Source organism: Bombus bifarius, unplaced genomic scaffold, assembly GCF_011952205.1.
Source record: "Bombus bifarius isolate JDL3187 unplaced genomic scaffold, Bbif_JDL3187 scf7180000008006, whole genome shotgun sequence".
NCBI classification, from domain to species: Eukaryota; Metazoa; Arthropoda; class Insecta; order Hymenoptera; family Apidae; genus Bombus; species Bombus bifarius.
In genome coordinates, this window is record NW_022884384.1 from 116,851 (window position 1) to 139,490 (window position 22,640).

General features: G+C 41.5%; 1 protein-coding gene across 4 annotated transcripts in view; it reads left to right on the top strand.

The window, feature by feature from the left end:
* The window catches only part of LOC117206308 (amyloid beta A4 precursor protein-binding family B member 1-interacting protein-like), a 146,104-nt gene that overhangs the window by 103,352 nt on the left and 20,112 nt on the right, over positions 1–22,640 (top strand). For 3 of the 4 annotated variants that reach the window (XM_033445533.1, XM_033445531.1, XM_033445532.1), the window contains one exon: positions 13,970–14,069. In XM_033445533.1, the coding sequence (XP_033301424.1) occupies positions 13,970–14,069 (100 nt within the window). Of the gene's footprint in view, positions 1–8,585; positions 8,747–13,969; positions 14,070–22,640 lie in introns of those variants that run through there. The other variant, XM_033445534.1, reaches the window with a different exon arrangement.

Sequence of the window (22,640 nt, forward strand, 5' to 3'; positions counted from 1 at the left end):
TGCAGTAAATCTCGTCGTAGGAAAGAGAAATTTATTTCGCGCCATCGAGCTCAGCCTCTGCACTTGGAGTACTATTTTCTCTTTCCAGGGCTATTCGATAACGCCAGCCACTCGAGAAATATCATAAAACGGTATCCTATTGATAAGACGCGAAGTAGGAAAAGAATACGTGCTGGAAGGAGGTAAAGAGATACGAAGAGGTAAAAGCTTCGTCGGTATTGTTGCGATGTTCTTCGATAACTTTCGATTCTCACCAGTGAAACTTCCTCTACCAGCCACGCTATTTATCGCAATCCGTATCGATAGGCGTATAGGCTCTGCGATAAATCTACTACTCGTAGATCGCGACTTGGTATCAGATTTAATTTCGATAAGTGACGAAGTCGCGACTTCGATACTTTTAGCTTTTCAGCTAGATACTTTACCATAAAATACGCCTCGTGGATGGTCGAACCACCCTTAATAATGCTAATGGACGGACGAGCGAGCCTGCCAAGACGGTAAAAAAGAAAATTAACGTTGAAAAAACAAGAAGACGAAATCGAGACACGAAAAAGAAGGAAATGGCAAAGGCAGGATTGCCTTTTAGTTCATTCCCTTTGAACTACTCGTGGCAAACGCGAAACGCGGGGGTGCACGTAATCGATTATATACACGCGTGCATGCCTTTCGCGATTTAATTGGTTCGTTGAAACGATTTTATGCCCCGGTGAATGAAATTTCGGCGATTCTCTGTTCGTTCGTGAAGATCAATTAGGCTTTTACGAGATTCGCGTTTACTTCCATCTTTTTTACGATTGAGACTCGCATGCTGGTTAAAAAGGTCAACTCGCATCCAAGAGGAACGTCAATCGTATATTTGCGTAATGGGGTTGAGAAATGGAGAAAAAGTGGTGTTGATCGATATCGCTTCTGTAAAGATCATCCGTGATAAAAATTTATAGTTTCAGCGTTTAAGAAATTCATACATTCTCCGCCCATATGAATCAACAATTGACAAGTCGCGTGTTTCCGAACCTACCTACCGCTTCTCAAACATCGATTTATCAAAGTGTACATCATGAATGGACATCCGTGAACGAACGATAGCTTACGTAGAACCCTGAAAGAGCAGCTTGCGTTTTATCGAACGGAGCCCGATGCCATAAAATCAGAAACAAACGTGCCGTTGTTTCCGTAAGAAAACACAGATAGTCTTATGCAAACAGGATCGATAATTTATTGGGAAAAAACGATGAACACTCTCGACTAAGCAAACTGTAAATATATCGTCGAATCTTTGCGAAATTTTCTGATCCGCCACTTGCACGCACACGTGACTTTGCAAATATGCAACATCGTTCCTCCATTCACGATACTTTCAAGCCGGTTGCATGAGATCACGAGTTTCTCGTACGCCTTGATACGTCGCTGTCGAAGGGTGGCGACAATTAATCATCAGCACCCTCGTGAATAAGAGAGGTCGATTCCAGGGTGGATATTAGGGTAGCAGTTTTAGCGACTAGATGGGAGATCCAATCTAATTCGTCAGACGACTGACGGGGCTATTCTCTGTGAACAATCGGCCGACAGACGGTCTATTTCGTTGTCTGGTTCAATTTGAGACTGACTTTTTCAACTTCCTCTTTGGCCAGTGAACTGGTCGCTCTTAACTCTGTATCAGTGTGCTGAGAAGATGTAACACGAGCTGTGTAATTTTTAAAGAAACCAATCTTTCGGGGCGTTTAAACTCTTGTGCTATATAACATTTTAGTTGGATGTCTTCCTGTTAACTTTTTAGCTATATAACATTTTAGCTGGATGTCTTCTTGTTAACTTTTCTTTAAAAAAAAACTTCGTTGTTATAGTTACGAACTTTTTGCAAGGTCAGACGAAAGCGCAGTAGGAAACAAATTATCCATTTTCATCTCGAAATTTAATTAATGCCACTCGTCTCGATCAAGCAACGTTCGAGCGAACGTATATCGCGACGGCAAATCGTTTTAATTTAGATGCCGTTAAAATTTCTGCGGGTGCCCTCTGAATAGGGAGACAAATCGGCCGACATTAGGGCGATGGTTTTAGGGACTAGGCACCGGGTCTAATTTACCATTTTACTCGGCAGGATGTTCCTCGTTCCCTCGAAGAATCGCACGATACGCGGTGATAAGCGGCGAACTTTAAAGGAACGTCGCTTCCTGGCTGAACGGTCTCGTGAATGTCGCGTGATACTTCTGCCCTATCGTGCTTAGAATCTAGACTTAGACACTGTACGGTTGGCCATCCGCTCACATCTGCGTGCAAAATTTCTGGAAACAAGCTTGCGCAGACACTATGGGAAACGTCGAAGAAACAGAGAACGAGTCGCGAAGATACCATCGGCGAATTTTAAATTTCAAACGAGCAATTGGAGAGTTATATTTTGAAGATGCAAAGTCCAGATCACGTGTGATGTGTTATTAGGCTGTTATTTGCAAGTCAATCAGGTGAATATCTTCGTTCATTCATCGTTCAGTGAGATGGCCGGATATAAAGGCAAAATACTTTTCAAAATATTATACAATTGCTATATCTCGGTAATTAAATATTTTGAAGCCTTTCTAAGATTAAAAGCGTGTTTAACATTCTATCATAATTGCGCTATAATTACGAGTCAAATTATGCAGCTAAAATTATAAGCAATTATATAGCAGGTAATTGTCATTCAACAGAACTATTTAGTCATTTATCATCATATATCGTAGCAAACATTTATTTTCTCACATTTTCCCGCGGATAAAATGTAAAGGAAAGAATATTCCAACCTTTCTCCGTCATTCTCGTAAACATCATTCAGCCTTCCGTCGTTTCACGTCCAATTAATTTCTGGCGGGGCTTTCATTCTCCGAAAGCAAAGAGACAGAGGAGAGACGAGTCGATATCTCGTCATCGACGACAAAAAGGAGCGATGACATCGCGCGGACATACGCAAGTCTCTAGTGCTGCGTGCATTGTGGCTCGAGAGCTGCACTCTCGAATGCATTTTCGTGCACCGGATATGCAAGCACGCGACGGCTTAGCCAACGACGCATGTTTATTCCTCGTGGATACCGAATATTTTTCTTCGTCGTCGTCGAATTGACAGGTAACACGTACGTGACGTTTAAAACCCTGCATTTTCGAGATGGATGTTCGCATAGAAAAATTTCGATGGAAATTTTTCGTTGGAACTCCGACGATTTTTCCGTGATTGACGGTAGATGCTGGATAAGTCTATGGAATGAAAAATTGAACGTTTCACCTTGGTGACTTTGTCATGTTCGTTCGATGAATAGCAATGCTAGTGTGAAAGTGTATTAGTCCTTTCTTCTTAAATGATCAACGATACTATTTTCTTTTTACAGAGTATTTTCAATTTTTGTTTTAACTCTTTGGCGGTCGATATTTTTGCAAGCAAAGTTTCATTTTATCGACTATTATTAATAGATCTTTAATTCGTTAATTCGTTAAAACGTCCAGAATACATGGGAGTACACTGTGAATGAATATGGAACTCTCAGCAAGATATAAAACCGTATTTAATTAAGCCGTTTCCTGCTTCTTGTTTCCTACTTCCTCTTTGTTCCTTGCTTTTTATCGTTTGTTTATTCAACACAGATATAACGTAGCTGCAACGATATACCTTTTGTGCAAACGGCTGAACCTTAGGATGCAAAACCGCTATGAAACGCGCGAGAACATCAAACGTGTCCTCGTGTACTTATTTTCAAGTCAGAATTAAACTTATGTTTCTCGTTAGAAAACCAAGAGAACGGTTCCTCGGGCGATTTCTGCTGCCTCGGCAACGAGTCTATAATTATATTTGCCTCCGTATCTCGCTTTGCGTTTCTCAGAGTTCTGCTGGACGTTTTGGAACGCAGCCTTAGCTGCATACGCAGACGCTTCGAAATAAACGATCGAACAGCACGGAATTCGAATTTCACGCGATCGAACTATGAACTTGAATTTTCAGATGATCGAGCTTGTAAAAGAAAATCGTGTACGTGAAATATGAAACAGGCGATAAAGAAAAGTTTCAAACGGATTGGAATAGCATGGAGTAATTTGTACGATGAAAGGAAAAACAAACGTTTGAAATTCATCTGAAATCAAATTCCTTTGACTAGAATAGAAAATGAAAATTACCATCTGAAACGATACGGCCAGGCCAATCTTCTGCTTTGTTTGTTTCGAGAAACGACTGATCGACGTTCGCCCGTACATTTTCATGGCTACGGCCGACTGTCTCTCCATTACCAAAACTCTAATTGGGGTTGAGCCGCAGCCGGTGCGGTGGCGAGATTATACAGCGCGAGGCAAGTGTACACATGGTAATAGGCACCTTTAGATCGTGTTTCTGCGTTGCGACGATAATGGAAGCCAAAGAGACGCTTGTTAGAGCCAAGTTGGAGCATAGTGCGTGGTCCCCGAGTATGTTTGAGCGTGTTCCAACAATCGATTCATTTGCCATGCCCTTAGATTTCCTGCAAACGTGGCTACGGGTCAAGGCTACGGAATATTAACGAAGAAACAAGCGTGCTTTCTCTGCTTTCTTGAAAATTATGAAACACATATAGAGATAAAACAGTATCTGTTGATACTTTCACGATTATCTTCAATTTTTCAAGTAAGTAACCTTAGTCAATAAGATCGATAAACTCGATAAAGGAAAGGAGAAAATTCTGCGATAGTTTGATATAATTTATAACATTAACGGTATCGCGATTATATGACAGTTGCAATATTTAATAGTAAATGCTTATATCGTCGATTCTCAGAGACTTTACGGCAATTTATCAAATAAATTCCCTGACACGAACCGTATCAGAAACAATTTTGCACATGTCACGTTAACTTCGTTTCTTTCGAACGTCATCAATAATGCAATTTCTTATGCTTTCCTTTCTTATTTCGTTGTATCTAACCTTTGCGAGAAATATAGCCGCTGTAGAGACAGTCACGTAGCGAATTTATTTTTGTATCTCCTTCGGAACAAAATAAATATCGAACGATGTTCCCCCAGAGACTTGCAAAGCTGCAAAGCGCTTTGAATCGAACTTTCGCTCTGATAGACGGTTCACAAGCTTTCTCTATTTTTCTTGGTCAATTGTCAGTTTCGAGAAGACGCTTTATCTTACTACCTGACTCCCAACTTTATTCCCTCGAATTCGCTTGCCTTTTCTCATCTCCGTCCGTGTAAAAGGCGCAATATGTTCGAACGCAAAGTTCATTTAACCGATTGAATGTATAGATTTGTATCCGATCTGCCGTTTCGTCTCAAGATTTTCGTTTGCAAGATTCGATATTTCCAGTTCATTGAATTTCTGTTTACGAATCCGTATGATTTTTCGAGGAATTCATTGTTACTTTGTCTGCTGAATATTATTTTCCCAGATATACCGTACTTGTTTATTTACTCGAAATTAAATAAATATTATTTTGTCAGTTAAACATCGCTTCCGCAAATATTCTCAGCAATGCTCGATTCCATATAAATTTTCTATTACCTCCGAGAAAATTGAATGTCAAAGTTACACGGCTATTTATATAACCACGAAAAAGTAGGGAATTATAAAACGATCTATCAGTTGTCCATTCAGGAATTAAACATTCTTCAGACAAAATTTTATTCTTACATAATCCTTCCATATCAGAGACTAATATCAGAGACTATAAAACGAGCCCCCGTAAGAATTCACCAGCATCAAAAATCACTTAAAAATAAATATCCCTCACCTACGCGTGAATTTCTTCCAAAAATCGCAAAAGAGCCCATCGTAAAGAGAAAAACGGTCAGAAAAACGATAACAGAATAGCAATTGCTCGATGAAAGTAGTCCTCGAATGAGCGCGAGTCGCAGACAAACAAACGTCGATATTAAAAGGTGCCATCGGGAATGTCGCGGTGGTTCGTTGTGCCAAGTGTTTTCGGGGGAAGCGGAATTTTCCATCGCGAAACGGGGGCTGGACACGGGCAATCGTCGACGGAGGGTTGCGTCGTATTCACCTCCACGATTACTCAGGTTCGTGTAGGTGCGTGAATGCACGACCGAGCTCGAATACACCTGAGCGAATGCATCTGCTGGTCCAACGAATCTTGTCTCTCTCTGACTCTCCCCCTGCCTGTTTTCTAGTCCGTGGGGGGTAATTCGACTCCCGTGAGTTGTTATGGCGGCGTTGCATCGTGTGCAGTTGGGGTGGTGCGAACAAGTCAACGCGACGAACCAAAAACTATGAAAAGAAAGTTCCGAAGAAAAGAAAAACCGATGAGATTTGTATAGTGGGCAATTCTGAAATTTCTGAAGGATGTTTCGTTCTTACGCGTACGTACGCGTGCGTACGGTCGAATGAAACGAGCTGTGTTGTAACGCATGAAACGTCTGGTTTTTAATGATTGGTATTTCGTAAAATATAAGATACGATCGTATTATAAATTGTAAATTATGTAATAATTATATGACATCGTATTATCGTTAATTATACAAGTAAATTATTATACACGTAAAACATTAAAATCGTGTACATAAGAAAATAGAATGGTAAAGAAATTCTAATGGATGGATCACGTGGAATTTTCGTAAGCTCGCTGTTATTTTAACGTAGCGTTCACGTCGTAAGATTTATATCATGACTTTGTGGAGAGAAAATTGTGAAAATCGTACGAGAGATTACAGGAGGTAGGATGCATCGGTGCATCGATGCGGTTCCGTCTTTAATTAAATTCGCCCAAAGCCGGGGCGGCGTTCGTTAAATCCTTTTAATTAAGCTCGTTTCATCAGCAGGCGCAGGCCGTGCTCGTGGTGAACTGAAAACACACTAACAATCCTGCGATTATATTCATTTTCACCGTAACAATAAATTGCAGAAGTTTCACCCCCCAAACTGAATTATAAATGATACTTTGGTAAACTAAAGTACTATCGGATCAAAGCCATAAATTCATAACCGAAACTATTACGTATACAAGCTATTTTTTAACCTTAATTAAAGTTTCCACGGTTTATTATACGAAATTAGCACAAGAAATTGTATCGTTAATGCTAATCGACATACTGTCTACGAATATAATTATATAAAACTAATCGTGTAATCATACAATTATTTGTAATTAGTCACTTAAGACAAATAACATTTTAATACCTTGATGTTATATCGTAATGTTACGACAAACAACATTACAAAAATATATATAAAAACAAGATGTTGGCAAGATGAAATCGATTGACAACGTGGTGGATCTTAAACCTGCTTTCCCGTAAAGAATTGGAATACTGTCATTGCCCTGTACTCTTCGTACGGAAGAAATGTTCCAAGAAACACATTAGGTAGAATGGAATCTGCTCAGTTGAAATTTGCCCTTTGCGAGTGCAACCCATTTGGCCGCGCGTGTCTTTATCGTATCTCCGGCAGGGGGTGTTCGCAGGACGATTTCCTCGCAGCATTGCGCAGGAAAAAGTATCGCCGTAGTCCTGTGTTCCTGCGGGAACAGGCGGAATCGATAGCCGCACATGCGCGTGTTGGACGCAGAGGGAAGCAAAGGGGAAGGAGGAAGAGAACGAGAGAGAGATAGGAAGTTTCTCCTCTCGTTCGTTCACGTCGTGGAGGGAATCGAGAGGGCGAGGGACGAAGAACCGACCGGCTCCACGTTGAATCCCTCGCGGATCAGCATCCAGTGCCTGCAATACCACGCCAGTACGCGATCACGCCGGTCGTCCGTGTCCACTTCGAACCGTCCACCTCGAATCTCGATCGTAATCCGACCAATCGTTCCAAATCTCTCCGATTTTTTCACAGGATGTTCCTTCGCACTCCTCGAAGCTCTGTGACGATAAAGATTTCTGCGACCTTCTGCGTGTCGCATCGATGATTTACACGTTATCGTTACTTGACATGTTCTTGTTTCTCAGTGAAAAAGTATCGACGTCGAAACGTAAATATAGATTTTTGTGAATTGAACTATGCAAACCAATCGAATAGATCTTGCTGGTCGATGCTTATAAATATTAGGACAGGTTCAGTGTCTTACAGATTTTAGATGCGTCGTTAACGTTAGAAAGATTTCTTCGAAGACTTGTTCGGGGATCGTAAGCGAAGTCGAGTCAATCGCAGGATGTGATCGATTCCTCTACGGGCTGTCCCATCGCCGGAAATCGCGTACTCTATACGTTCGGCGCGGGAGGAAATCCGAGTGACCGATGATTTCATTAGCCTGGTCACGCGAGAGGAGCTTGGACGTTGTTGTGAAACGGAGGCCCACGACGGCCGACCGTTCCCCGCGATGACTATCGTTAAACGATCGCTCGGCCAGGTTCAAGGACTGTTATTGGCCACGACACCGTGTTATCCTCCCCCTTGTAGCGTAGTCTCTGATTCTTAGTGTCGATCGAGGATCGTGGTGGAACGCAGAAAGTCTAGACGTATAAAACCAACTTCCTCCGAAGTAAACGATTCGTTCTTAATCTACGAACTGGCTTCGTCTAACTTCATTTACGAGATTCCATCCGGTCTACCGGTTTGTGCTGAATGTTTTTCATAGTCACGTGAATTATGCCGGAAATAATTATCAGTTTATTCGTCCATACAAATAATCGTAAACAAAAATTACGAAAGAAAGAAGACACGATATTCTTGAAGAAGATGCTGTAGACGAGAGTTTGTGAGCAGAAGCGAGGCTATCAGGAAGCAGGAGCTTTCCAGGCTGCCAAATGGATAGGTTTTTCCGATGGAAAAGCCACAAGGCACAGGAGGACGTGAGTAGTATGCAGCAAAGAAGCAGAGAAATTTACATTTGATTGGGTAGATCGCTGAGTCGGCTTCTTATGGTTTGGTATGGTTTGGTATGGCTTGGTCGAAAACGGTCCCATGACATGGGATAAAAGACCGTAGGATAACACGCGAAGAATAAGAGAGGAAACGAGCAAAGAGGGAGTCGTAGAAAGTTTGAAGATGAAATTATGCATGTATTAGGAGACTATGGTTAAGCGGGTTCTCTCAGGTGGAACGGGTTCCTGGAAATTGTAACTCGCCAGCGATTTCCTCTATACTCTCTGTGAACGCGTAGGATTATGCTTTCCGAACCGGTTTCCGCATTTAAAACATCAGGTTACGTGTAATGCGCGATCATCTCGCGGAAAGTTGGCCTGAATGAACGAAACACCGACAGAAGATACGGATTCCTGTTCGTAAAACGTGCAAATTTGTATCCAATAGATCGATTAACTCTTTCGTTGGACTTCGTGTTAAAAGTGCTTATTTAAGAAATATGTAACTTCGAGTCGGTTTGAAACATTCGGTTTATAGGTACAGAAATCAAACCTGTACGATTTGCTCTTCTCAGATTGTATCGGTAATAGAGAGCACGAATAAAATTGTACATGACGATTTCAATATCGCTAAAGCTTCGTTAGACCAATTCGAATATTTTATCGTCAGATTTTCATATCATTACCCTCTCAAACGCCACTAGTACCTTAATATTCTCATAAATATCCCAAACGGGAATAACGCCACGAAATTGGATACAACGACCTTTATATCGTTGCGGTAAATTTCGGGGTTCGAGGAAACGTTGGGAAACATCGTATTGGCACGAGATGCTGTTCCAACAGAGACAGCCAAGAAGGGAGAAGTTTCTTCGGGGATTCTTCCAGACGGGGACAAATCACGTATTTTCCTCGCGCAACCCAGTGTCTCTGTGTCCTGAGCCAAGAAGAGGATTAAATACACTCATGGTATTTTTTCCCCTTCGTGGCAACGAATTCTAACGTCGTTCGTCAGACTTTCTCCGTAATGTGACTCCTATACCTCCTTATTTCAACTCCTTAATCCGACCTTAAGCCGGCTGAATGCGATAATTTAGAATTCTTCGATCTCCCAGATACGACTTCGACCTCCTACGAACTTTCTTATGTTGTCGGCCAAAGTAAGGATAAAAGATTCTTCCAAAGGGTAGATAACCCACTTCTTCTCAATAAGGGTGGTTGAAGATGTTTAATATTAAGTTGGCACGTCAGGCGCGTACAGACGACACCTGCATTTCCTCGAGGGTTGTTTCGCTCTCGCACACGGGTGACAGACTTATTTCCGGACAATTTTACGGCTGTCCTCGTGGAACATGTTTCTTACTTAAGCTTGACAGTCGATGCGCCGAAATATTCTACGGTCGTGATGAATGCGGCATCTGCAATATCCGCGATAGCTTCCATCGACTGCGTGCATGTCGATTAATCATACCAGCGAATCGAATGGCTATGGACATTCGTCTTTGCGTTAATGCAGAGTGGTATCTTCATTTTTCGTAAATTAGGCTTGTGATGAGAGGTATTAGGATGTAGATTGTTTTTTCCGTCTTACATCTTCGAACGTAAAAATTTCTCGTAAGTTCATAAATATTCGCGATCGCTGATCACGCTAATTGAGAGCAAAAACATTTGCTTGCGACGAGAAAAATGATAGATTCGGCGCCAACGCAAGTTTGAAACAGCAATCACAACGCAATAAAAAAAGAAAAGGAATCTGCACGATCCGAAGCAAGTTGCGCGAACCATCGTCGGAAGCGTGTTCTCGAAACTTTTTTAACCGTTCTTTCCAGTCGTTTGCTCGCGTTGTTTGCACGATGTTACAGCTGTTTCTTTGAGAGATCGTTTCAGCGTGAAAAGTTTCTCGCTCGAGTCGAGAGAAACAACCCGCGTGATATCGTTCGTCGGTTGAATCGAGGAAAGTTCGATCCTCGGCTGTTGAGTTTTTATCGCCGAGCGATAAAGCTCGGGCGAAGAAAGGTTCTCAGTGAGAATAAATTGGCGGCAAGCGGCCTTTCTCTGCTTTGGCTTTTTCATCGGGAAAAAGCACGAGTCCTCGAGAGGGTAGTGTTGTAAAAGGCCAAGAAAGCGTAGTCGACTCGAGTCGAGAGTAAACTCGTACTTTGCGCGGGTAAACCGACACTCGGCCGAGTGCGAGCTTTCTGCTCTTTTCAACTCGCGTTCCGTCGCCCGAAAGAGACCCCGTGGCCATGAAAAATGTAAGGTCGCGCGCACCCCGTGCCGCGTACAAATTATTTCATCATCGGCGGAGAACGTCTCGAGGGGATATTTCGTGGCCTCTAGAGAACGCTTCCTGCGTTTTCCGTTTGTCGTTTATAGGCTTTCGCCTCGTAAACCTGTTCGTTTCGGCTAGAGACATTTTCATTATTTGCAACTACGAAAGATAGATTTGTTTAGCGTTGATCGTGGTGGTGTTAAGGTCGAGATGCTCGACATTTTTTTTTTTTTTGCCTAAAAAGAAAAAGTAGGAATTGAAATGGATCGTCGATGTTCTTTAACCTGTTAAGCGTTGTACACGTTGTTTCATTTCTGTCGAAACAAGATACTAAACCATCTCGTCTACGAATAAACCGATAATCCAGAAAGGAACACGATACTTCAAAACCAGCATAAATTAGGCGAACAAGTATCACCGCAAACGTTATCGTTTGAAATATACGGTATCATTCTGGTTGTGATAGTTCAGAAACTTGATTCCTTGGCTGTTTCGAGGACGTTAACCGGCGGATAAGATCCCAATCGAGCGATTTCCTTGCTCTCCCGTTGTTTCACTCCCACGCGCGCTCGCCTCATCGCTCGCTGATCGATTAACTTCTCAGCGAGGGAATCGACGTAGGAATCCTGGGAGAAATTCGTTCTCCGCTATCGCAGCGTGGTATCTGACCCCGTGAACGTCAATAACACGGCTAAATATCCGTGACAATGCTCCACGCGAGATACGACCAACGTAACCGTCCACGAGTTTCGCGTTACAGGAAGAGTCGACTTATCCGGTCGAATCTAATTGTTGTGCCTGATGGCCGAATGGTGGTTACCGGGTCGTTCACCACGTTTACACCCACATTGCGTTTACCAGCTCGACGGGAGAAGCCATCGCTGTAACACGCGTCCCTCTATATTCTCGAGAACGTAAGCCCTAGCGATTTATTGGGTTTGATGCACCTCGCTGAACTCGAAAACGAACAGTTCTCTCTTTTAACGGTTAGTTTGTGTGTCTCGTATTTTCTCTGTGATAAACATTTTTTGGTGTTCGATATAGCTTCTTCGATTAATCGCCGTTGGAAATAATTCCCTGGCATTCATGCAAAGAACGATGTAAAAGCGTACGAAACGGAAAGCTCGTAATTCGCTAATGACACGTAGGATGAAAGATGTAATTTGATTTGCAAGCAGATTCGAAAGATCTCTTTCGCCAATCACGATCCACTTGGTAAAGCGTCATCAAGCATTCTAAGCAATGCCACGCCAGTTTCACCCTGTCGTTTACAAGTCACCCCGTGTTTCCAGTCGCTTCAGCTATTCAGCCATCGAAGAATCGCCGATACAGCGTCCCATGAGATCCTATGTGCCCTCCGGTCACACAGCTAGAGAGAGCCAGGTCGTGGAGAGAGGAGAGGGATGGAGAGAGGCGATCTATCAGGCGTAGCGAAACGTGTACACGAGGTACACACGACGAGCCCAGTTTTCTCCTATCCGCTGGAACGTTTTACGTTCCTGTGTTTGTGTGTATGTGTTCACGTTGTGTATGTGTACGTGGCGAAGCCGAAGGCATTGTGTGTTCACCGTGTGGAGCTGTTGCTTGATTAACCGCCGTAGAACGCCGCATGTACATACACGGCCGAGCGGGCAACTCGGTTCTCGCATTATTTACGGTTAATGGTTCAAAACGCGGAAGTCCGCTGGCTGTGCGCCACCGCGAGAGAAGCGCTGGCTGGACCTCTTCCTCGGAAAACGCCACTTTTTCAAAATCTCCTCCCAGTCGCGATGTTGTAGATCGCATGGAAATTGTCCAGAATTGCTAAGATGTTCCTTATTACCGAACAATGGGATATTCTGCGCTCTAAGTGGCGGAATATCAATTATTCGCAATCCAATTGTTATTTCCATTATAGAAACTGCAAACCACCATACAATTTTCAAATAGAATGGCATTCCAAAGTAAATTTCTGGTTGCTCGACGTCGACGGCCGCTGGAAACGGAAGCACAAACTTCTCCTGCGCAAACATCCCTTTAAGAGGCAAGTTTCGCCACCTTCGGGCTACGATACACAGAAACAGCACCGTCTCGTCGTTATCATTGCATGCACGCGTCTGCAAAACAATCGAATATCTGGAAGTCTTCCAGTTCTCCCTTTTCCACCCTTCTCGGCAACTTCGACAGTACTTCGCTGCTAACAATTCCTATTTCGCCCCAAAGCGTCGAATTAGACCTACGGAAACGTCCTTGGAGCGCGCGTTGAAATTTCGCCGCGTTCACCGATCTCGCGAAATTGATCGCGAAACAATGTGAGATTATCCGTAGGAAATTGGGTGAGCGACTCCGCGGTTTCACGTAAATCGTATTTCCAGCCGAGTTAGGAACGTAAAAGGATCTCGAGCGGATTATCGATCGATCGTGTTGCAGCAAGAAGCGTCGGTAGACCGCGAGGAACTACGGATTCAGCTCGCGTTTGCGCCTCTATTTCTGTTACAGAGGACTCATCGTGTTGTTTCCTTTGTCGGACGTGCTTGCGTTATCGACACCGTTTCTAGGGTGGTAAATGATTTATTTCTGTATGTTCAGCCAACGGCTGTGACTTGGACATAACTGGAAAAGAACTTTCCACGCTCTTTTTGTGAAATTAATTACGCTTGGGAAAGTTTGGTGGGGAATTTTTCGATGATGTCTCTTTGATTAGAATTGCTGGCGTTTTACTGTTTCAACGATACCTATACTTGTAATGTATCATGTCGTTTGATCGATCGATCGTTTAACAATTTGTTTGGCGTTATTTAACGTTAATATCTCGTACATTACATATATTACGAAATATCGAATACAAAGTATTTTTTCTCAGACCAGAAAATCTTTAAAACTTCTTTATTCAACAGTGCCTATAAATAACAACACTAAAATAAATAAATAACTAATGTTAGAATAAATTGCTGTTGCAGGGTCTGGACAATGTGAGCTCAGCGACCCTCAGGCCTTTCAACTCGGACATCAACACGCCGAGAATCGATAGCTATAGGTTCTCCATGGCAAATCTGGAAGGTGAGCTATCTTTTTTGTATCCAAAATTCTCAATAGACATCGATCGTTCCGTCTCCGTGTAATTTCCGCGGCTGTGACATTGCGCCGCTCTAAAAAACGTTTCCTTCGGGACAAAAAATCCGACTTCCTGCTTTGTTCAATACCGTGAACGTCCGTCCATGTTCATACACGACCTGTGTCTCGTATCTAGGACAGTTTTTCTAACGTTCTACCCTCCTCTATTTCGTGCTTCGTGAATAAACGGACGGGACATCGCGCACAAAAGAGACGTTTCATCCCGCGAGATTGTGGCGTAGCTTTTTTTTACCCTCGGAAACGCGCTCGTGGAACCCAAAGAAAACGACGATGTTTTCGTTGATCTTACTCTCTGATTAAATCGGCTGTTGGTGGCGTGCAAATATCCCTCCACTAATGTTCGTGAAACCGAGTCGACGGCAAATGAGTTTTTCTGTGGACAAAGAGGGGACGCATCGGTAAAGAGCAATTTCCGGTGTTTTATTGCACCTTGTGCTGCGATTTCGTGGCGGTGCGGCGATGCGACGAAGAATCTGATCGGACACGATGATCTTATCGTCGATAAAAGCGTTTCGAGATCATAAATTACGTGGTTATTGGAAAACTTGAACGTTAAATGACCGTTTAGGTTAGAGGATTTAATAATTTGCTAGGAACGATGAGCAAGACGTCGTTTAATGTTATCGAAAGTTTTTGACTGTTGGTTACTTTGAAAGTAAAAGTGGTGAAATTAGTTTCAGTCCTGGGTACGAAGTTTTTGACTAAAGAAATCGTATTGAAGTTACACATAGTCGTTTAATCGTAATAATGTATCGTAAAATTGTAAAAATTACTATATTTTGAACTTTATATATATACTTTTTTCTTTTTACACCTTACGAGTCTTCCGTGCATTTTTATGTCTTTACATTTTCCATAAACGAATAAAAATGCGCAGTCCATTGATTACTAATTCCTTTCACTCGACTCTTTTTACTATTCCTCTCGACAGAGTCGTAAAAACGTAGGAGGAATTGAAAAGCGAAGAAATATTCCTATTTCCCCAGTGTGTTTCTTCGAGTGCCACAAACGTCTAGTAAGCAGGCTGAAGCGTAGAAAATTCGACGCTGGTCGAACGTGATGCCTGGTTCGGTGGTGGCTCGAATCGCCGGTCACGTCGTCTCCTGCGGAGATTCTGCGGCAACGGCAGCTGCAACTGCAACGGCATCGAGCCTCGCACCTACACCACGCGCGCTTTATCTTAAATCTTTTGAACTAGCTCCAACCTCTCCGTCGCGCCACGAGAAAAATCCCTGCCTCGTCGTATCAGCGAATTTATGCTCGATAGTGCCGCATAGCAGCCTCTAACCGCACGGTGTACGCGCCCGATAGTCTGAAAAATCCTGTACCATGCTTGTATCTCAGCTTCGCACCCTCTTCCTCGCCTCTGGCTTTGAAAAACTCTGCCCTCTTTTCGGTCGTTCCATTAATTTGCTTCCTTTTGGTTGTTAAATTTAACTTTATTGCTTGGTGGTTCTGTTTTGTTACGGGTATCTCCGATTTTTTATTTTTTGAAGATACTGTTCAGGATAAATAAGAATTATTTCATATCTTATTTGAACTTGAGGTACGTGATTGATTTTAAAGAGCAATATTATTCAAGGTTTTAGTGCGTTTTTCTATCTTCAACGTTCTTTAGTTACAATTTTGTATACTCTCTCGTTCAAAACTACCTATAATACCTCGTTAAAAATCGTTTTACATTACCCAAGTACTTGTTTGAAAAGCGTAATAACGATAGTACTTCACGGAAGTACGATAATTCACGTTAAAACCTTTAATTATAGAAAAGAGGTGAGGGCGACACGAAGAGGATGAGTACTGCAAAAGTTGAAATACGCGCGTTAAAAATACGTTAAAAATGTACGCGTTGAAAGACGAAGCAATTTATAAAGTGACAGTAGAATCTGCTCCTGGGAATTGATACGAGCGTGTGTGTTTTAATTAATGTACACTCGGATTGAAATCGGAATTACCACGGCAGTTTCATTACCGCGATGCAATAATCTCCACTTTTAATCCGTTCTTTCTATCTTTTCCGTTTTCCGAGCTTTCGCTTTCCTTCGGTCTTTTTACTCTTCGCTCTTTAATTATTCCTTGAACTTTCATTCGCACCTCACTCAAAGGGCAAGACACGGTTCTATGGCGATCGTGAAACGTTCTCAAACCAATTTGATAAACGTCGTTGAAATCACGTTTAAACGAATAAAATTATAGCAATTTCATTAATTTATCTCGTTAATGTAAAATGCCGATTAAAACGTCGTTGTTGTATCTGAAACTGTTTACGTGTACATAAATTTTAATTACCAATTAACACCGTCGGAACGTATAATTACGCGTGACTAAGTTTTATTCGACATGTAAATTATTCAACGTGTCGCTGGATCGTGTTCGAATTAATTTATGTTCAAATTTATTCGATCTACTCTTAAACTATTTCGCTGTATCTTACATGCGTAATTTGAAAACACGCTTCATTCGTGGTTGAACTTTGGTTACCCGCAGCTATGCTCTTTATTAAGGATCCTTGCTTCTTCCCTCGCAAAGTAAACGCGCAGTGAAAAGAACCGACACAAAAGAGGCTCGAAAGAAGCCAAACGTGTGCTCAAAGGACTAACGACTGTTGCGTTCGGCTCGAGACAGGACAGTAGGGGGTAAAATTGGTAACTTGACGAAACTCAAGGAAGGCAAGTCATGAAAAATTAATCCCTATTTTTTATTCATTCAAACTTCCTTCTACTTCGCAGCAGGGACATACCACTATGGCTTGTATTTTATCGTTTACCTCTTTTCTATTTATATTTATGAGTGAAGTAAATCGATTTTTTAAACTTTAATTTTGTTGGTACGAGTAAGAAGTAATTTTACGATCGTCTCATTCTCGTTTCTACAACTAAATTTTGTACCTTGGTCCCGTTTCTTTCGTAAACACGTAAATTTGCATAAACATCGGCGGTTTAATCACGATCGAAGAAAAGTATGAAACGCAAACGTGTAGCAGGAAAATTGCACGCTCAGTTGTTCGTTGCGATCCGGTATCTTCGCAGAGGATTGTCGTGGCATCTCTAGAGGGGTAGGCTACGATCGAGTTGTAAAAATCCCGAACAGCTCGGGACTTGCATTCAATTACAGCGACGTAGCCTCGCAGAAATTTAATCAATCATCTCGCGACGCATTAAAATAGCCCAAGCGCATACTACGCTGGCGTCGTTTCATATCTTCCGTCCGTTTTCCTCCCCCGGACATTCTGCATACGTCTACAACGAAATTCTAAGTTAATGATGTTAAGTTTGCAACGGTTGTACTGCGACGAAACCCGCGCAATTTGCATCGTTTCGGAATATTCGTCGTAGCCCTATCGCTTCGAAGAGTCGATAAATGTTGTGGTACCGAATTTAATCTCGTTGATGGACGCTTAAAGAGCTTTCAGTCGGGAGGTAGAAGTTTCGATGGCAAAGAAATCGGAAGCTTTTAAAGTAATCTAAATTTTGCAAATTTAATAAAAAAGTTAGATGAAACGTTCTATGTCATGATCGTGGCAGTGCATCGATTTAATAATATAAAATATTGTATTTCATACGTATGAGATATTTGAATAGTTGGAGAAGTAGCATAAAACATTTGCGAAGCGAGTTAATTAATTTCAAGAAGACAACCGTCATAATTTAAATTGAAGATAATCGTGCTCGTCACGTGATCGCGTATCGCACTTATGCACGCGTTTCTTATCTCTGTATTACCCGATATACTTCAACGGATGGTTTTACGATATCGCGGCGATCATAAAATCTCTTTATCAACGCGCTTTTACGGAGCTCTCACGGAACGACCATCGGCACTTTCGATCGTCGCGATCTCTGCTCGCTTATCATCTCGTAAAAGCATTCTCATCGAATAGAAAATAAAACCTTGCAGGGAATTTCGTCTTCCTTTGAGTCATCAGGTATTTTATCTGTAGCGCGAGGATAATGTGATGCTCGTGCGAGATTTGGTAGGTGCAATAAATACAACAGTCTGTTATGTTTCAAAGATGAAATGACTCTTGGACAATTTAACTGGCTGAAAAATAAATGGATGTATCGTAAGATCTCCCAAATTTGATAGTAATTAACATAAAGACGTGTTTCAATTTTTAAAACCTTCCAAGTGTATAATAAAATTTTGTCATTATTTATCGGAATTTAAAAAGTTCAGCAGAAACTGTACTATAACAGAGCTGCCAAAATATTGACACTAAACTTCTCTGCAATGTGCAAATATCGCAAAAATGTCCGAGTAAAATTCATTTCTGCGCTTTGTATTTTTCTCGGATAAGTTTTATTTGAAGAACAGAGGAGAACGGACGCATACGAGCTAATATTGATGCAAATTTTAAATAGTCTAGCCGGGCGCATTCGTTGAAGAGCAACGAGCGATAATAAAACAGATAAAATTCATTTTCTATAAAGCACGCGAAACCAAGCGAAGAGGTTTAATGCAACCAGTCAGGTATCCTTCTTTGTGCCGATCTACCTAATAATTTTGTTGTCCACTATATTAGATACAATATGTTCGCGCGTTTCCTCTTATCGTACGTAGCCAGGAACAAGCGTAACTAATACCGGAAACAATTAAGTTTTTAATGACTTCTCTATGTTACGAGCGATAAAAACGATCAATCGATGCTGAAAAATTCAATATATGTTCGAACGATGCGGTAAAAGCGTAGGTTGAACACATTTGGTAATATTTCAGACTTTTACAGGCTTTAGGTGAATAAAATTTATACTGTATTTGGAAGCGAAATGTATTTTCAATAGAGTTTTCGTGACTCTTTTACGATTGAAATTCTAAATTAAAAATTAAATCGTTAGTTGAATTTTAAAGCATTTTGGTAAAATTTCACGACGTATATTTTACGGCATTATGGAACAACGTGTGTAAATATTGGACCTTCGACATTGTTTTATTTTAACGTGAAATTAATGGATAATATAATTTCCAAATTTTGTTTTCATATTATTTATTTTACTCTTATTAGTATTTCTTTATTATTCTTGTAGGTAAATAAAACATAACGCCTTCGGCACTTCGTGAAATAATTTTCATCGGATTACAAAGAATATGTATAAAATGATAAAATCGATTAGTCGACGTTTATTTGTTTGGAGCTACGGAAATGAATGAAATGTTGCGACCTAAGAGAAAGACTCGAGAATACGGATTTTTACGCCATTCAAAATATCTCCATTGCGCGTTCTAAAGGAAATCCCTGCTCTCCTAGCTCGTTAATTTATTCTCTTTGACAAATTGTTTCTTCTTAGTCGAGAACGAGTATCCTGTGGGAAAGGTTGCGGCAGAAATTGCCAGAGGCCGTGAGGCTGAACCGGTCGTATTAGGTTCCAGCCTCTTCTGACGAATAATGTCGCGAGTTTATTTCACTGTCACCCCCCGTGCCGCGGCATAATTCACCCCGCGGATTTTATTACGATTCCGAGACACGGTTTTCTTACCTTCGCGAGGGTGAATTTATTCTTTGAACCCTAGCAAGAGGGTTGGGGCCGTGGCACGCGATCAACGTCGTGTGCGTGAAATTGAGAAATGAAAAAGGAACGTCGGCGAATGTTTCTGAGCGTATTAATTGTAAAGAAACCAAATTCAGAGAAATAATGTGTGTCACGTGTTATTAGAAGACTGTGCGGAATTTCCAAAAAAAAAAAAAAAAAAAAAGAAAGGAAGATAATTATACCTCGCTATTTTTCTAGCGTTATTAAAATCTATTTACCAAAGTAATTACGGTAAATATCACGGTGATGGCGATGCATTAATCGTGACGCGCGTCCTCGTGATCCGAGGGTTACTCGATCGCCAGGAAGATAACACTCGTACGGTATCGTCGGTGAAAAAAATTACATGCCGCCCAAACGTGCGAGAGAAACTCGCCTGAGAGAAAAATTATTACTGCAGATTAGTCCAGCCTGCCTTCTTACGACAGACCTAAAGTGACTGTCATTATATTTCACGGCAATGCTGCAGCCTGATTAACGAGTGCTCGTGCGCTCGAGCCACCGCAGCTGTTTTATCGCACGACACAGCCTTAAGGTTCTTACTCTGTCGCGTTTAACCTAATTACATACTTTCCTCGGGAGGTACGATCTTCGTGCTAGCGCGACGATCTGTTTAATTGTAGGAAAAAATTCATCGTTTCCCGTTAGACCATTCGTCGTCGCATACTCCGTGTCCACGCTCACAGCTTGTCTAGTGTGAAATTATACATAATTTTCCCCTGGTAATTTTTGCATTGTGATATAAATTCGTATATAATTAAAACAGTATGATATACGACGGGAAATAAAATGTATATCTATCATCGTATTTTGGTTTCAATTAAAGTTAACGTTAAATATCTACCTACATGTTTTTCGTTATTGCAAAAAAAGAAAAAAGAACACGTTAACGTTAAAAAATCCCATTTACTGTTAATATCGATTGTTTAAGGTTTCTTTAAAATTGCAAAGGAACATTTTAACGACTCCTCGAGTTACATACCAGACACGCAGCCTCAATTTATTTATCCTTGCTAGAAGTCACGGTTAGCTTCACGATCGTCAAGTCAAGTTTCCCGACGTCTTCAAACGTCGTTCGTGCACGCTCTTTCGTGCGTGCACACGCAACACCAAAGGTTGCACTTGTGTGTACAGTGCATAAGCCGGACTTAACAAAACGTGGGGCCGTTCGTGACACAGGGCGGGGCTCATTAGTTAATTAAACAAACGTGTGGGTCACGTGTGCACGATCGAAGGTTACAGGCCCCTTTTGTTAATTTGCTGCCTTTGCTCGCTTGCACGCTTACACGCGGTTCATTTTTGGCAATGATTTCTAGCGCGAACGTATGCGTAAGCGTTTTCCGTGAAATTTGCTCGATGCTTCTTCTTTAAATAATAATTCGCGCGAAGAACTATTCCGAGAAGGTTAAGAACGAAAAATATAAAGAATCGTGGCAACGTGATTGATTTGTTTAGTTATTTAGTACTCAGTTATTTAGTACTCGTACATGGTATAAGGATATTTTAATGATATTTTTAAAAAATGTTTTAAGAGCATTGCGATGCAAATATCGAAAGGGAATAATAAAAAAAAGTTCGTGTTAAAAAAGGAGATTCTTTTGGAAAGACGGATTCTTGAAGCACAAGATACTGGTAAAATTTACGTTATTTTATAGCGAGAGATTTACTACAATACTTTCACTATCGGAAGTTAAAATACTTACGACAGAACACAAGAGTCAATTGGAATATTCATTTCCTCATAGTGTTGCGTTAAATTTTACAACGATAAAGCGAAATTTATGTTTGAGTCTTATGATTCGCTCTTGGAAAAAGCCTCTTCGTCTCTAGAAACGCAATTATCATTCTTCTCTTGGCACAACTCATTGTCGGTTTTCGCGGTGACGGAGCAATCATCGTCGATGACACCACGAATCAATCCATAGGCTGCGAATTGTCGCGATAATTGCAACACGAGGCGTATACGCGAACGGCTCCGCTTTCATCGCGACGGTCGTTCGCCTCGTGCGACGTATCGGCTGCCAATTAAGCCCGATAGGAAATTGTTGTTGGTGTTTTGCAAAAAATATCGCCGTGTCAGCGTGTACTTTGTCACGCGTGACCGCCATGCGAAGAGCTTCTATTCGTTTACACGCGATAATAATTCCGACGGCTTCGTTTTCCTTTGTCATTTCTCTGCCATTTCTCATCAAACGCGTAGCGACAATAAAATTGAAAGTAAATAGAAACATTCGTTATGCTAGGAAAACGATTGGTTAAAGTAGCTAGAGTTTAACGCTGTTTTCTGCCGAGATTTGCAATTTTTGTCTGGTTAAGTACAGTTACTTTTTTTTTTATAAGATAGAGATTTTCAATAATCTACGATAACCTGCACTTTTGTACGTTCTATTCAAATACTCGGCAAAGATTTGACGGTAAAAAATATCCACAATTTTCCTAGCTCGTAGGGAAATCGTAAAAGAAAACCCACGTCGGTTCGCTTCAAGCGAACTTGGCTAACAGCGCGACGAAATCACCCGATAGCATTATCAAAACGTTAATTACTTGCGAGCCGTGGCTCGTTGCTGCTGCTATCTATGCAGAACGATCGACCTGTCCGAATTATCGCGTGGTTCGTCTGCGTTCCGTGCGCGGTTTCAATGGTAATAAGCTCGACGTTCGAAGAGTGAACGCCGTGCTATAGAAAAGCGATGAAATAGATGCGAAATAAATGACCGGTGCAAATTTCCCTCGATAGAAAGCTGGATGAACGTTGAAGCGTGACGATGTGAAATAATTAATCAACGAGAAAGAAGAAAAAAGAAAAGAAGAGAGAAAAAGTGTCCCTTTGTTCGATTTCCAACGTCGAATTCGTCGCCTGAAGCACGCTCGACTCGGGCGCTCGATTATTCGCCCGGTATTGTTCGATTTGCGTCGCTCGAATCTCGATGAAAATACGTTTTAACGCATTTCGAGCGTTAAACGCACT